The sequence below is a fragment of the Pieris rapae genome, chromosome 15 (assembly GCF_905147795.1).
Source record: "Pieris rapae chromosome 15, ilPieRapa1.1, whole genome shotgun sequence".
NCBI classification, from domain to species: domain Eukaryota; kingdom Metazoa; phylum Arthropoda; class Insecta; order Lepidoptera; family Pieridae; genus Pieris; species Pieris rapae.
Window position 1 is genome coordinate 9,535,680 of NC_059523.1, and position 16,317 is coordinate 9,551,996.

The window sequence follows — 16,317 nt, forward strand, 5'->3', positions numbered from 1 at the left end:
TGTAAATACATAAGACAAAAAAATCAATTGTTCCTTAACATTAAAGCCGAAAATCTAGTGTGTGAAATCAACTAATACTTTAGATTTACTTAATGAAATTAAATTTATTGTTAATGTTTGACTTGCTGTCAAGTAATATTAAATTTTTTTTTATTAAATTAAAAACCTCAATAAATTGCGCATGTGTAAACACTCCCTTGTGCGCACTGCGTGAAAACAAAATTTATCGATCAATAATTTGTATGGCACACAGGGGTAAAACATCAAAAGATTTATACTTATTAATATATTATTTACTAGACCTTAAAAAGTAAAAGCTTTTATAATAAAATGGTTTGGATTATGTTACTTTTTTATATTAAAAACTACCCAAAGTAAAACTTAGATAAAATATTATATATTATAAGTTAACTTTCGGTTTCCGTAACTGGCATTATATATTTTAGACAAATTTAATGAAGTTGTCTTAACATTTCTGTTTGTCTTCGGACTTGTCGTTTAAGTAAGTTCCGTTTTACTAGTACATTCATAGTTTTCTATCTCGCTTTAACTTGATAAACTTAGCTTTCGATATCTCTTTCCTGACCTTAAAAACCCCTAGATCGTATGTCATAATATGTATGTGTAAAGCTCCAATATTTCGGCCGGGTGCTAAGCCAAAATCTACATTTAGATTTGGAGTAAAAAGTGCCATAGATTTTTTATATTATAGCATATACTTTTGAAACGACTGTAGTCATTTATGTAAATAAAAGCTCTTAAATATGATGACTGAACAATTTGTACGCACAAGTGATATAAAGATGAGAATATAGTGTTTTACCGATCAAAATACTGTTAGTTAAGTGATGTGTTTGTCCTATAAGATCAGCAGCAGGTTTTAATAATACAATTATACACACGGATAAAATTGCACATTTCACAAGCAAATTAAACTGCAATGTAATAGTTTTTTTAAGCACTGTTGATGAATTGCTTTTTGTGTTGTGTAAAATATAATTCAATCTTCTAATTTTATATATGATGCTTTCTGAGCGCTGAGAAATTGTAAGTGAGCTTTAGGCTTTATATGTTTATTTTTATTTTAAAGACTATTATAAAAACTACATAATATCTTATGAAATAACAACATATTGACTGGGGTGATAAAATCTGTATCGCATTAGTTGGCATTAGGTGACTTAGTGAAAATATAGTTTTTATTTAAAAAAAAAATCATAAACGATTTAACGTCAAAAAATATATAATGAAGCTCATTAGCTTTTGCAGTCAATAAGAGTGCCTTTTTAAATGAATTTTTTTAAGGGGTTGACTGATTTCTTTTTCTTGGCTGAGGAATTAAATTTACTCTACGCGAAAGAAATTTATATAGATTACATACATTAAATCTGACAGTTGTTGAGGACTGGGGTAGTTGAAAATTAAAATTGACTTTTTAGGTTGCCATAACACGCTTACCTCCGTAAAACAGGGCACTTAATGGTTGATAACTGAAATTTAAAAGAATATACATCAAATCGAGAGGTGCTCAGACCATAATTACTTAAATATAATATAAAAAATTCACAAAACACAATTCATTTTCGACATTTATAAATGGTCACGGGTAAAATAGAAAATAAAAAGTTAAAATAAATAACAATGCAAATTGCAACACTTAAATTCTGTCTATTTTTATTTTGCTTGTAGAATGATTTCTTTGTGTAGATATTTTGTCGTAAAGTAATCTTTTTAAATATTTATTTTAATCGTATAAAGTTTCCTACATTATTCTAAAGTTTTAAAAGTTATAGGTAACGGTAAACAAATTTCTTCATTAAATTGTTTCATTGAAGTTACAACGTAAGTAGTTTCAACTTCCAATATCATTGAATCCACCCAAATAAGATGTAACTTACTAGAATCTTATGCCGTAGATATTTACGGGTTGCTAACATGTCATAAACCAGTTGCTTATATGGTGATCGCACTTGAAATAGTTCCATATTATACAATAAACATAATTCTCTCTTTCATGCTTCTTCAACTCCCTTGGTATACCAAAGTGCAAGAATTTTAAAACTTATTCACTTTAACAATTAGATTTATGTTTTTACGTTAGATATAAGTAACTTTGTTGATTCATATGACATACAAGTGGAGCTTTTATGAAATAATGTTAAGGTATAGATTTTAATAATACTTTAAAGTGTGCTAAAAACTTAAAGCATACAATCTTAAAAAAGGTTATTATAAATTTGTGTAATTAAATATAAAATCCAACCCAACAATTAAGATTCCTAGCAATTTTATAAATCATCTAACCTTTTAAAGAATTCCTTATTATGCTTAAAAGCCTTAATAAACTATGTTTATTTTTATTCCTAAGTATTACTTCACATGCCAAGGAGGTTGCTCATGTTTGTAATGATTAAACTGGCTAATTAAGTTTTTACTTAATAAATGGTTGACTCTGCCAATATGCATGACCGATTAAGAAGTAAACACATAAACTTTAATTTCATTTTATGTACTTGTTTGTCAAGGCCATTCTTGTATATAGTAAATATATGATCTAAATATTAATACAGCAGCCATCAAATCAGGGCAATATATAAAGGTTCATATTTTAGGTGCTAAAAAAATATTGTTGTATATTAATAATTATACAAAAAATTGTCACATACAATTGCTGCTATTATTAAATTTTTGAGTTGTAATCCTAGATTTAATTAGATAATAGGCATTATAACATAATGGCATATATATTTTGTGATTCTTATCTCCCTGTACAGTATGTGTGTGTATCTTATGTACTTGCATATCATTTATTTGTAATTATATAATGAAATTATTATATAAAATAATACAGCTAAAATTTGATATAAGGTTACTTATACCTATATTTAACTGATATCTCTCAGAAAACTAGTATAAATATTTATAATTACATGTTATCAAGTAGTGATATCCTTTGCTTGAGGCCACATCAATTATATTGTATCTGAATTAGAGAACATAACTACTACTACATTAATTACATAGTATTTATTTTACATATAATCAAATGTTCAGTTTATCTATATTTGCAGTGGTTATTAAAAACAATTTTTGTTTATATCTTTTTCTTTAATGGTTATGTCAATGATATGTTTAATTTAGCTGCCTATTTATTTTTTAGCTATTTAAGGCAATTATTTTTATGTTAACTTTCTACCAAAATCCTAAAAACGTAAATTTTTAATTAGATGGCTTTATAGATAGACATTCATTGTATCTATGGTTGCTCTTAGTGTGTTGAATCCTGAGAAACTTCAGTGTTTTATATGTTCATATTAAATACAACAAACAATTTGTTCTTTGATGCCTGTTATGGTACAGACTACAGAAAGAATTGGTTATTTTCATCTTTAATATATTTAATTAATCACTTATTGCTACTTTTATGTCTGTGTTTCTTACCATAGTATTTAAAAAGAATCCTGCTCAGTTGAATTTGCTATCATCTATGTACTCTTTACGTACTTACTGCTTTTTAGGCATGCTAGTACAACCTCTGATAAAAATAATGTTGCTCCCTCTATAGAAATAAATAATTGCAGATGTGTCACCGGTTAATAAGCAGTGACAATGGAGGAGCATGCGTGCCTTGTCCGCGCTCGCTCTGACTCTGAGAGTTCTTCGAAACTGGGAAGCTTCGGCTCCATAGCTCACACCATGTCCTATACTGAGGACAGACTTACAGGTATGTGAATTTATAGAAACAGTTTCAGTTCATGACCAGTACTGACGATTAAGAGAAATTGATTTACTTAAAAAATACTAACAACTAGCAAGTACAACAAGCAACCTCCTTTGATGCTATTCTATAGAAATTTTGTATTGTATTACTTAAATTCAGCAGTAGACTATTGTCTTTTTTGATTAAATTCATACTTATAAATTTCAGAAGGCGGTGGTGATCCTGGCATCACAAATAACATACCACCCCCGCCTGACAACAATGATGTCAATGATAGCGGTGAGCTCTTAGACTATAATGATTCAAGTGTACTCGAGCAATTCCATGAAGATGCATTGAGACAGGTGAATAATTAAACATTTTATTTCATTTATTATTGATTCTAGGATTTTATGAGCTTAATTATTGCTATTAAAATATAGTTAGTTCCTTAACTATTGGGGTAATGTAAACTGCAACCAATATATTACCTTCAATCCATGCTAAAGTAAGCTGCTGTAAGAGATGCCTAAAAGAATTGGATTAAAGTTGAAATACATATAATACAAAAAATGTTTGTTATGATTTGGAATAAGTGTTGATGAAATTAACTGATATAAAAGTAAAAGTATATCAGTGTTGGCCTGGTCACTAGTGCCTAGGTCTTAGGTTCGAACCATGGCTGTGCACTAATATTTCTATGTGTGAATTAAACATTTCCTTTTTATTGTTGTGGGTACACCCAACCCAACAAGTCAACGGCTTTTTTCAGGCACAGAAGGCATGTAACCTGCTTTGTTAGAATAAACAAATTATCACCAAACAGATATAGAAACCTTAGGTCTCTTGGTGTCTGATCTTGGAACAAGGGTTGTAGTCCAAATCGGCTTTAGTCTACAACTGCACCTGTATTCTGTTGTAAATTAGACCCCGTTTATTACTCCTGGCATATACATCACATATTAAATAATAGTACAAAATATGTAGCTAAATTTGTGAATATTTTTATTCCAGGCTGGTTGTGGTTTATCTCAAGGAAAAGTGATCCTGGCGGTTGGATTGGCCGTCGTGGGGTCAGCTATAGAAATGTCATCTATTCCTTTTGTATTGCCATCTGCTGAGATAGAGCTGTGTGTGTTGCCACATGAGAAAAATTGGTTAGGTAAGTTTAAATAAATACTTCATGTTTATATTAAATTAGATTATATACAAATGTTTTTTTATTATTAAATATTTTATGCAGTTATTAGTTTGTTAAACAATATATTGATACTTTTGTACTGTTAACAAAATATTTAACAGCGGTTCTGATCTTTATCACAGTGATTATTAGTCATATTTTTGTTTAACATTAAATTCACTGCTAGAAATCACTGCTATTTTACTTTATCTGCTACAAACTGCTATTTCAGTGATGATTAGTATAATGGGTGGATCGCTGGGTGCCGTGGGTTGGGGTGCGTTGGGCGAACGCCTCGGCCGAAGAAGGGCGTTGTTATCAGCGCTCGCTGTCAATGCGGTTTTTGCTGCAATTGCTGCCTTCATGCCTACTTACGGGACATTTATGATGGCCAGGTATGTGTTAGCTTTTAGAAAAGTGTTCTATTTTTGCTAGAGCAGTGTTGGGCTTGTGGCTTCAGCGTGCGAAGGCTGATCACCTACTTGCATATTAAATTAAAAATGATAAATAAATAGGCTCAGAAATTTGAGGCCCAAACCTAAAGAGGTTGTAGCGGCACTGTTTTTTTTATATTTTTGCTAGTTTAAGTTTCCGGGCGAACCCTCTAGAAGTAACAAATTAAATTTTATAGTATAAATAAGTAAATTAATATGATGTTTTGTATTTTATATTGTTAAATTTCAGATTTTGTTCAGCCATCGGCTCAGGCGGTATCATTCCCACGGGATATGCGTATACGGCGGAAATGATATCCCGGGTAAAACGTACAATACCGATGGCCGTGTTTCCCGTTTGTATGGGGGTGGGGATACTAATGGCGGCTGGACTTGCCCGGGCCATCCTACCTTTGACCGGGGCCGAGACTTTGATAGAGAATAAGGAGCATTTTAGCGCTTGGCATAGGTGAGTTTAACCGACTTATAAAGACTAGTTTGATCTGTATGTGTCAGGATATTTAGGTCATCATCATCAAATTTAACAGCTGGACTATTTCCAGTAACGTTGCCTGATCTCTTTTTTTTATTTATTCCTAATTTCTCATAATTATTTGATTTATTATTTATGCAGAATGATGACTGATTTTTTTTTCAGGTACCTTCTCCTTTGTGTGTTGCCAATAATTGCGTCGTTAATCAGCCTCATTTGGACGCAGGAGTCTCCTCGGTATCTCCTCGATGTCGGGAGGGAAGTGGACGCTATGGTGGTGTACCAGGTGAAATTACTTTTTTATGATTTTGTTTCAAAAAAAAACAAAATAATATTTTGCTCTAATAGGGAGAAAGTTTGACTTTTTTATTAATTTTACTACAATAAAAAATAGTATAATATTATTAAGACTTTATAATGTAAATAGATAATACATAGGAAAAATGCACAAATAACACAATAATTTAAGAAACGAATTGAACGAAATCATTTATATTTATTATTTGCGGGTAGAATTTTGGTATTATTAAAATGAGGGTATTTGCAGAGCATACACAGCGGCAACCAAATCCGCGTGTGCCGCAAAGTGAGCGTGGGCAACGATGGCGACTATCGCTTGGGCGAACTCTCCCTTCCGGGGAAGAGGCGTCCGCCCGCCCTGCACCACGTCAGGCATAGCGTCAAAATGGTGAGCAATTTATTTAACTTATTTTTTTAAGTATTCTCTTACTTAAATTATTTTTTTACAGTGTGGGTAGTTACAGAATCGATAAATATTTTATATGGAAATATTATTTTAACTGAATTTTTGTCTGGGTATATTCGTTATAAACATATAAATGTACAAATCTTTATTTTATTAGATTATTTAGTATTTTTTGTTCTCTTTGCAGTTTTGGCAGACATTTTTCCAATTATTCTCAAACACATACAGGAGTACAACAGTGTCTCTGGGCGGGACTTTGTTATTCTCTATGGCGATATCGGTAAGTACTAAATGTAATATAAAACCTTTTTTTAATAAAAACTAATTATGTGTTAAAATGTGATAAAGAAAGAAAGAAAAACATTTATTTATACATAATAAAAATTCTATTTTGTTTTGTTTGATAAAAATAGCATTTAAGTTAATTCGTCAGCAAATAAAGGGCTTTTTTATTTATTTATTTATTATTACACTTATGAACGTCAAAAAAAATTAATTTTGAATTTACATTTACCAAAATTTTGCCAATTCTCAAATCAAGTGGCAGCCACTCTTTTTAATCGCCAAGTTTTTTCTTTTACACAACTAAGGGCTGCTACCATTACACCATGTTCCATATGACATCTACTATACCACTACTACCACATATGATAGTGTAGTGATGTACAAAAAAACTGATAAACAAAAAAATACTAAATTATTGACCTTTATTTAAATAAATACATAATTATTTCTTAATTAGTAATCGCTGCTTTATTTTATAAAAGTTAATATTTTTGTTTTTAATTAATAGTATTGTTTATGGTTTTTTGTGAACTTTGAGTGAATCTATTTGCTTTGATTTTCTATCAAAATGGATCCAAGAAAAAATTACCATTTTCACTGTTACTGAAAAAGTCATGATCCTTAATAAAATTAATCGTCATAACTAAATTATCCGTTCAGAAATATTTAAATTCCTGATATACTTAGTTTCTATTAAAGTAGTAGTTGTTTAGATATACTACTATAAACCAAAGGAATTGATACGGAAATATTCCATTTCCGTATCGAATAATTTCGCAACGTCACTATTTAATACTTTTCATAACGTTGCAACACTGAAATTGTCAAATCAGGAATCGAATTAAAAGGTTTAGTATAGTACTAGCGACCCGCCCCGGCTTCGCACGGGTGCAATGCTGATACTAAATACACTACAGAAAATCTGTGAACGTTGTATATAAAAATGTGGGTTATCCATAAGAGATAGACATATACCATCATGGACTTTTCTGTAGACCTTTTCAATGTGTACAATATTTAGTACATTATTTTGATAAAACTCGTAGGGTTCAGCCTGCGTTTGCAATGTAAGCGGAAAAAATGTAATTATTTACGACATCACATTAGAAACCTCAAAAATAACAGTACTTCTCCACTATATAATGGATGTTATTATACATATAAACCTATCTATTAAAAAAATTGGTTGCCTGTAAAGTCGGTATACGGGCGAAAGTTTTACGTGACAACGACTTTGAGTGGTAAAATAATTTTAATGTGAATATTCATTCGTATAGTAGGAAGAAGGATGAAATAATAGTAACAATTTAAAACATTTATTTATACAAATGCCCGAGTGGAAGGGACGCGTGCCTCTCACTCGCTCTCATTGTGAGCGCATAACGTGAGCGGAGCGTAACGCAGTTTCTTGAAGTGTCACCCGGCAAACCAATTTATAAGACGTTGTCACGTCAAAAAACCGCATCAAAATCCGTTGCGTAGTTTCAAATATTTAAGCAAACAAAGGGGCATAGGGACAGAGAAAGCGACTTTGTTTTATACTATGTAGTGACTAGTACTACATACTATTCTTTGACAACATGTGTTTTTTTTTTAAATTCACAGTTCTACCTATCAGCTGCAGTTCCATCAACAGTGCTGAGCATAGAAACGGAAGCCTTCCTCCTTTCGAGGGGTCGGTTAACGAACATCACGTACGAGAACGAGAACTACAACGAGACGCTGGAGAACGTAGACTTTTATGACGTCACGTTCCGCAACGTCACGTTTCGGGATATGCTCATGTCGCACGTGAGCTTCTACAACAACACCTTCCTGAATGTGGCCTTCTCCAATATCAAGACGTCGTACACCACCTTCAAGGGGTGCCTATTTGTTAATTCGACGTAAGTATTTTAATATAGATGATAATTGTAATACAGATTATATTTGCAGTGACATTTTGCTTTTCACTTCACTTTATTTTTAATGGCGACTTGTCTTTGTAAATCACAATTCTACCAATGTCGCGTTCTAAGTCTTAACACGGTGAGGATAGATTTAATTTAATATAAGCAGAGTTACCCAAAACAAAAATGACTTCACAAAAATGATAACATACACAGATATATAATTTGGTTTTTAAAATTGATATTTCGTTTGCCTTAACGTATAAAATAATTTTAATTTGTCGGGATTTAGCAATTTACGCTCCATCATACAATTTCCATTTAGTTGATGTAGGACGTCAGAAAAATAAATTAGGGTCCATCGAGAAAAGAACGTACCAATTCTTAAAAAGGCGACGCACTTGCAAGCTTTCTGACAATGTACATGGGCAGCAGTATCACGTATCATCAGATGATGCACTTTCTGCCCGTTTGACTGATTCTATAAAAAATGATAATTTGAAAAGAAGCTCTTCGTCCGTGCGTCAATTTTTTCAAAAATAATAGGACATAAACGTATATTTTTTTTGGAGTAATCCTCGATAATGCTTTTCGTTTTCAACCATAGACAATATGTAGGTACGTAATGCTTGGTAAAAAAAAAAGTAAATAATTGATGTAATCACCAAATAAGTAAATGATAATGTAACGGCCCCATAGTTATATTTTTTGTCTTAGTATTAGTAAGTATATTATCAGTCTAACCCAGTATATCCCAACGTGGAACACGCCCCACAGGCGGGCTTGTCAAAAATTGTTGTTAAGGGCGACATGTTAATTTTTTTAAATAAATTAATTGTAATTTCAATTTTTAAAATCCACTTATATAAAAATTTCTAAGTTTCTTAAATTAATTTCAAAGCAAATCAATTTTTAATATTAAAATTTATGTATGTTCCATTTGGGGACACAAAATAGTTTACGAAAAACTTACGATTGACAATATAAATACAGTTCCTCATCGTACGAATAGCCTTTGTCCATCATCCCGCTGCGATATTAATGTTTAATCACACTTTTCAGTATGATAGACACCGATATAGAGATAGGAAAGGAGTTGGACGACTGTACGCTGACCGGCAGTACGGTGCGAGGGGTCAAGGGTGGGTGCAGCAGACACGCGGACCTGACAAGCACGCTGGGCGGTGCCCTGGCTGAACAGACATACGGGGCATACGCGGCCTTATTGGCCTCGGTGCCTGTTGCGGCCCCGCACGCTTTGAGACCGCCTGGTAAGCAACTGCTTATTTATAATTAATTCCAACCGTTATATTCGAAGTGTATTGACTTAGACATTGAAAATGACGATCTAGCCTTCTTTATTCTTTATTAAACACAATAAAAATAATGTTTCTATAAAGTAGAGTGCACTGGCCCCCACACTAGGATTCCCTGTGTATGTATAAAATATAAAATTAAATAATGCTTAATTAATTCTACATAACACATTTATATCCATACTGTTTTTGTACAATAAGAATATTTTCTGTATCAGTATAGGACTGCTTAACAAGATGTTGTTTGAGTTTTTTAATAAAAGTATGTAATGTTATTTTTGTAATGTTTGTGATTATTTTTATTTTTAATGAAGTGGTTAAAGATGGATGGGCCTCGGAAGGAGAAAAAGCGTTGAACGAAAAAATTAAAAGATTAGAACTAATAAATAATTTAAATCTAACTAACAGTCTCTATTAAGCGGAAAACTGTTTATGTGTTCTATTTTTTCACAAGTTCATATTGGCACCAACAGTCAACAGGCTAGGCAAGTTATGAAACGACATCGATCCAAGTCATTAATCAACTGCCTGTATCTTTCAGGCCGTTAGTTAAACGTCGCGGTTTTGTTAAAAGTCTAGGCTGTTAATTTAATGGCTTATTAAGCCAGTTGGTTGCGACATACACATGAATATTTAGTACAAATACAGATGTAATAAATTAATTGTAACAAGTACTACTTGTTAAAAAATAATTACAGCTTATCCCATTTAAATTGTTGATAAAAGTATTTTATTAAGACATTAAATAATTGATTAACTTATTATAGAAGGAGATTAAAGGAATTTTAATGAAATATTACAGTGATCCTTTGCGGCGCGTTAGTGTTGCTATCTCCGACACTCTACTTTGCGCAGATAGAGACAGGGCTATACATAGTCGAGGCGGCTTACAGACTGATCGTTACTGTTATTTTCTTCACCATCAGTATTAAGGTGGTGGATTCGTATCCGGCTAATTTAAGGTAAGTTTACTTACGAAAATTTTGTAATACCCTCATTTTTGTATGTTGGGTACATACAAAAGTGAGGGTATTACAAAATGACTTTAAACTCTGACAGCGCCTACGTTTTATTTCCGTGTCTGGTATAATGTATGTTTATTTTATATGACCTAAACAGTTAGATCGATTTTGATAGAATTTATAACTTTTATGCTTCTTTATGGAACTTTGAAATTTGTCCTACCCTCAAAAATAAACGAAAAAATTTTTAAAGTTAAGGAACCGTTGAACTATAGGATGTATTTTGTTACAGATGCACGGCCCATGGGCTTATACTATCGACAACTTACATGTGGGGTACGGCCGTACGGGGCATGGGGGACTTTGGACCCGTTATAAGTTGTATTCTGTGCGCACTTTTCGCTATCACAGCCACAGCACTGTCCGTAAGAATACGATAGACTGTATCGAAAAATACTATGAGCGTTTGATACAAATTATAATCATAAACAATAAATACGTAAATGTAGCCGCACTCACGCGCCCAGTTTCTGAAAAGCAAGTGTCAAATGTCAAACCTCTGTCAGATAGAAGTGACAATTAACATTTCAGATTATATATGAATGATTATAGAATCTGTATATTACTTTTTATTGTGTTTATTAGCATTGATTTTAATTAAACTTTCATAATATCATGCGCCAAATCTTCTCGAAACAAGATGGCGCCCAGTGCCTATGACGTATCATGCTTGTAAACACTTAACAAATGTCAAGTTTTTTTAATGATTTACAAGTTATTTACTCTATTTTATTTGCCAAATAGTCTTTTCGTGAATTATTTGATTAAAATTAAGACTGACAATTGTCTGACTGATGCACCAGCTGCCCACTGAAGTATTTTCGAACCAATTCAACTTAGAGTCCTTCAAGAAAAGAGCGTACCAATTCTTGAAAGGCCGGCAACGCACTTGCGTGCCCGGCAATGTGAGTGTCCATGGGCGGCGGTATCACTTGATATCAGGTAATCCTCTGCGCGTTCTGGTACTACTTGCATATGCCAATTTGTTTTAATGATTTATTGAATGAATTTTTTTTGTCAATTTTCTGGTCAGAAACTGGGCGAGTCACTGAAATTATATGATAATAATATTTTTTTGATAATCAAGTTTGATGATAAGACTTTCTTAATGGATTATGAACTTTAATATCTGTTAGGATAATTTGTAAAAATCACCCGTGAGTTGGCAGTGACTTGAGCTTCCCAAAGATAGTTCTTTATAGCTTAAGTATCGATTACAGACTCTGAGTACGACCTGCTATGGTCTATAACATAGTTTTCAATATATATATGAAGTGTTTTTGGATATGATTGAGTAAAAATTAATCATTACGATAGATTTCTTTTTCGCTTGCAAATCGTTCCATCTTTTAATTACGAGCGAGATTCAAAAAGATCATATTAAGAAAGATTGTCCCTGGAATTGGTAGCTTTATTTTATTATTGTTTGTAAATTTGAAAGCAAAAAATGTCTTGAATCGCGAAGTTTAAACTCGTTTAATTTCGCAAAAAGATTTTTGTAAGTTCTTGGAAGTATGATTTCCTATACCTAACATATATATAACGATATCATGCAAATACTTTGCATGATATGGTCACCAAGAGTTTTTTATTTCAGGAGTAGAGAAATTTCTCTCACGATAAATTACTAATACTTCACTGTGAGCAGATGTTTTTGACAATAAATACAATGAAAAATGTCAGTTTAACTCATAGTTAAAGAAAGCTTGATTATATAAGCTACCACATATTTTAAATTATGAATTTATTTTACATATCAATAGATAGCGTAATTTTAGTTTAAATGACCTTGCCATCAATCTAAGACAACAATAATCATATAACAATGATTTCAACCAGCACTGTTCTTTATTTACATATATGGGTCTACCACCCCACCCCCCAAATACCAAATGAATTAATCTTACTAAAAAATTCGTAAATATCGACCATCTTGTCGAAAGTTTGTTTCAAGCCTGTATTCGGTTTAAATAAATGTTTGTATACTTATAGACGCGGTAGAAGTTATACTTCTTTGGCGCAACAAGATAGAAATCTTTAATTTTATTTTGAAGATTAAAAAAATATAAGTTTGTGGAAAAAACTACACTAACAATAGAAATAAGGTGTTAAATACATTTAAAGCTTTATTTTAAACCCATATTCTAATATATAAAGTCCATTTAAATATCACAAAAAATCTAGAATATTGTCTATAGCTAACTTCAGAGTGTCGGTTGTCTGTGACTGTGTGCGTCAAAATTTTTCCCTAACGCGTCACAAGAAGTATAACTATAAAAAATATCACTATTTAAAAAGTTGACAAGTGTTTTGTGGTAAGGGGGTAGTGTAACTTTAGTGCTAAAAGAATTTCTTCTGACTTAAGAAGAAGACGCTAAATATTTAATAATTTAAATGTTGCTTCCAATGCAAGTAATAGCACTATTTAATACTCACTAAAATATCGAGATAAAAAATATTAACGAACGAACTCGTGAAATTGTACGCTCTCTACCATGAGATTGCTAAATTATACGTAAAATGAATTAATGTAAAATCAAGTTTTCAACCCAATGTTCGTTGTTTTGTATGTTGATCTATTCCTTTTGTTCATACAAACGCGTTATGTAAAATCCGCGTTTAGGGATTTCAATTGGGGCCCTCCAAAATTATGTTTGTACTTTCGACTCAAAGAAACAGTAATATCATGTGGTCGTAGGTTTAATCCCTGTGCAATACACATTTAACATTCGCTCGAACGGTAAATATCGCAAGAGAAACTGCTTGCCTGAAACCCAAAAAGTCGATGACCTGCGTCAGGCACAGGACGCTGACACTATTAGATTGACTAATGATCATGTAACAGATATAAACGCTTATATTTTTTTTAATGAATTATATCGAAAGCTATATATGTAATAAGATATGTTAAGATGGATTTTTCAAAGAAACGTATCACGTGCATATTTTGTTTCACTCATGGTAGATATGCAGGTGCATTTGATAATTTATATATTTTTTTGTTTTTATTTTGGCAGATTTTTATTTATACTAATTTTTGTATATTACCAGAGGATGATGTCAGACAGTTAGGTAATTGAAATCTAGGAAAGAAATATGAACGAAACGAAATTCTGTTAGTCGAATTATATATTAATATGTAATACTGTACATACAAGTTGACAGCAACTCTCCTGTCGAAAACGTGTTGGATATAAACTGGGGTTTCGATTCACTTGACCGAGGCTCGTGAATCACTAGAAAGCGATACCAAAGCTGTGCACTCGCCCGAACCCAATAATAAATCTACAATCTCAGATTGAAATTAATCTGAGACAATCTCTGAAGACAATCCATTTTTGGCGACGGATACAATGAAATCTCTCCGCTCTTTACAAGATTTGATAAACAATATAAACCGAATAAAGTAAATAAAACCGTACAAATAATATTAAAATGTACATGTCCATGTTTAAAACCTATAAAATAGCTTTTTAATTATTTTGAAAACTGATGTAAGTTAAAAGATTAACAAAGGTCTATCCACATACACCGATGCGACATACCATGGATAGTTTGTATCGATAGATGGATGGCTATTTCAAACCGTCGATTGGTTATTGGCACACGTTGATCAATATTCAGCTTAAGATGTCTATCTCAGATGGTCAAAAATGGATTGAGATTGGGTTTGGGCGTAAGTCAAGTCTCGTCATATCGGTGTGAATGTATAGGCCCCTATAATAAGGGGCATGTAGAAGTATTTTCAGTTTCATCGTAAAAGTTCTAATTTTACTTTTGAATGTGGAAGAAGCTTAAAGGATCAGGCGTTCAAGGCCGCATGTGTATGATGTATCCTAATGCTAAACTAGAATTTGCTAGTCACCTATGACTGACATTTGTCGCTAACATTCATTAATATTGTGATGTAATTAAAAATATATGAACATTGTTGGTGAATACTGCGTTATAAGACTTAAATGTCAGATTATTTATTGCGATTTGCATTTTCAGAAGCTAGTGATTTTTTTATTTCGATTTTGAAATCAATTAGTTCTAGTTTTAACCAAAGCGTCACTCTCTTTTCGTCATAACGATATCATATTGGGAAGGAAGATAAGATGCTTCTGTTGAAAACAGTGCTATGAACTGTCTTCGATAAGCGACCTCTGCCGGGCGAGTCAGTGTACAATATTTTGAAAATGCAAACGTATAAAGGTGTGGACATATCGGAGTTGGAGGAGAAAATGGTTGTAATTCTTTTGTACTGTAATTAGTGGGTCAGGTCAATAAATTATTTTGTAATTAATCACAAGTATCATGCTAGGTAGGGTATAGTACAATAATATAGGGTGCGATGTCATTTGACTACACATTTAAATTAAATTAGTTAAAATACGCCGACATAATACCGTATATTATTGTACCATTTTAGTAATTTAGTGTTGCCATATCCTTTGTTTAAGTGATATCATAGAGACTGCTTTTATTTTTATTCTCTAGATAATTATATAAAAGACAATCCTATACATCCCTGCGATTTATTTGAGTGGATGTGTCATTAAATGATTTCAAATATCATGTTTTTTATTTCTTACCTACCTTGCATATGATCTGCATTCTAGAAGTTCATATATACTGCTCAAAACAATTACGGGAACAAAACTTTAAAGTAGAACTAAACTTTTTACTGGCCACTAGATAATGTTAAGGCATTGTCGAAGAAAATAAAAAACAAGAGCATCGGCGTTTTGGTTAGTAGTCCTATAATAAAGTGGCAGTGCGTCTAGAAACACCTAAAAACAAAGTGACGTCTTTGAATTTTCATTACTTTCTAATCACAGAAAACACATTTAAAGTAGTTTTTTTCAATCTTTTGAGTATTAATAGAAATTGAAGTGAGCCTTTTGAGTATTGTTATTCATTGAAGCGAGTGAGTTTAGGTCATAATGCCAGATCTGAGTGAATTGCATGTCTCCCGAGCTATCGCTTTGCTTGAAGAGGGTCGAACTATGCGTTATGTAGGAAATGATCTAGGAGTAGCCCCTTCTGTTATCTACAGACTTTGGAAGCGATACCGTGAGACGGGAGAATACTCTCGAAGGCGTGGTCAACGTCGAAAGAGAAAAACTACACGTTTGCAAGATCGCTACATCGTCAACTGTGCTTTACGTAACCGCACCACAACTGCAAGAGATCTACAAAATACACTAAGGACGGCTACTGGTGTAGAAATTTCCGACCAGACGGTAAGAAATAGATTTTTGGAAGCCAATTTGAGATCACGCCGACCAGTTCGGGCTGTGCGTCTAA

At 32.4% G+C, this 16,317-nt stretch overlaps 1 protein-coding gene across 1 annotated transcript; it reads left to right on the top strand.

Moving 5' to 3' along the window:
• The first annotated feature begins 1,679 nt into the window (after positions 1 to 1,679).
• On the top strand, positions 1,680 to 13,081 carry LOC111004013 (synaptic vesicle glycoprotein 2C). Its single transcript, XM_022274811.2, has 13 exons — positions 1,680 to 1,842; positions 3,582 to 3,724; positions 3,929 to 4,065; positions 4,715 to 4,862; positions 5,113 to 5,275; positions 5,565 to 5,783; positions 5,973 to 6,093; positions 6,355 to 6,495; positions 6,701 to 6,793; positions 8,404 to 8,684; positions 9,750 to 9,958; positions 10,806 to 10,965; positions 11,258 to 13,081. Exons 2-13 carry the CDS (start codon positions 3,610 to 3,612, stop codon positions 11,403 to 11,405), a joined length of 1,935 nt encoding a protein of 644 aa, XP_022130503.2. The 5' UTR covers positions 1,680 to 1,842; positions 3,582 to 3,609; the 3' UTR covers positions 11,406 to 13,081.
• Positions 13,082 to 16,317: the final 3,236 nt, after the last annotated feature.

Coding starts and splice junctions, on each gene's coding strand:
- LOC111004013 (XM_022274811.2), top strand. CDS start 3,610: ATGGAGGAGCATGCGTGCCTTGTCCGCGCTCGCTCTGACTCTGAGAGT. Junction 3,725..3,928: donor TACTGAGGACAGACTTACAG/GTATGTGAATTT, acceptor TATAAATTTCAG/AAGGCGGTGGTGATCCTGGC. Junction 6,794..8,403: donor TATTCTCTATGGCGATATCG/GTAAGTACTAAA, acceptor TTAAATTCACAG/TTCTACCTATCAGCTGCAGT.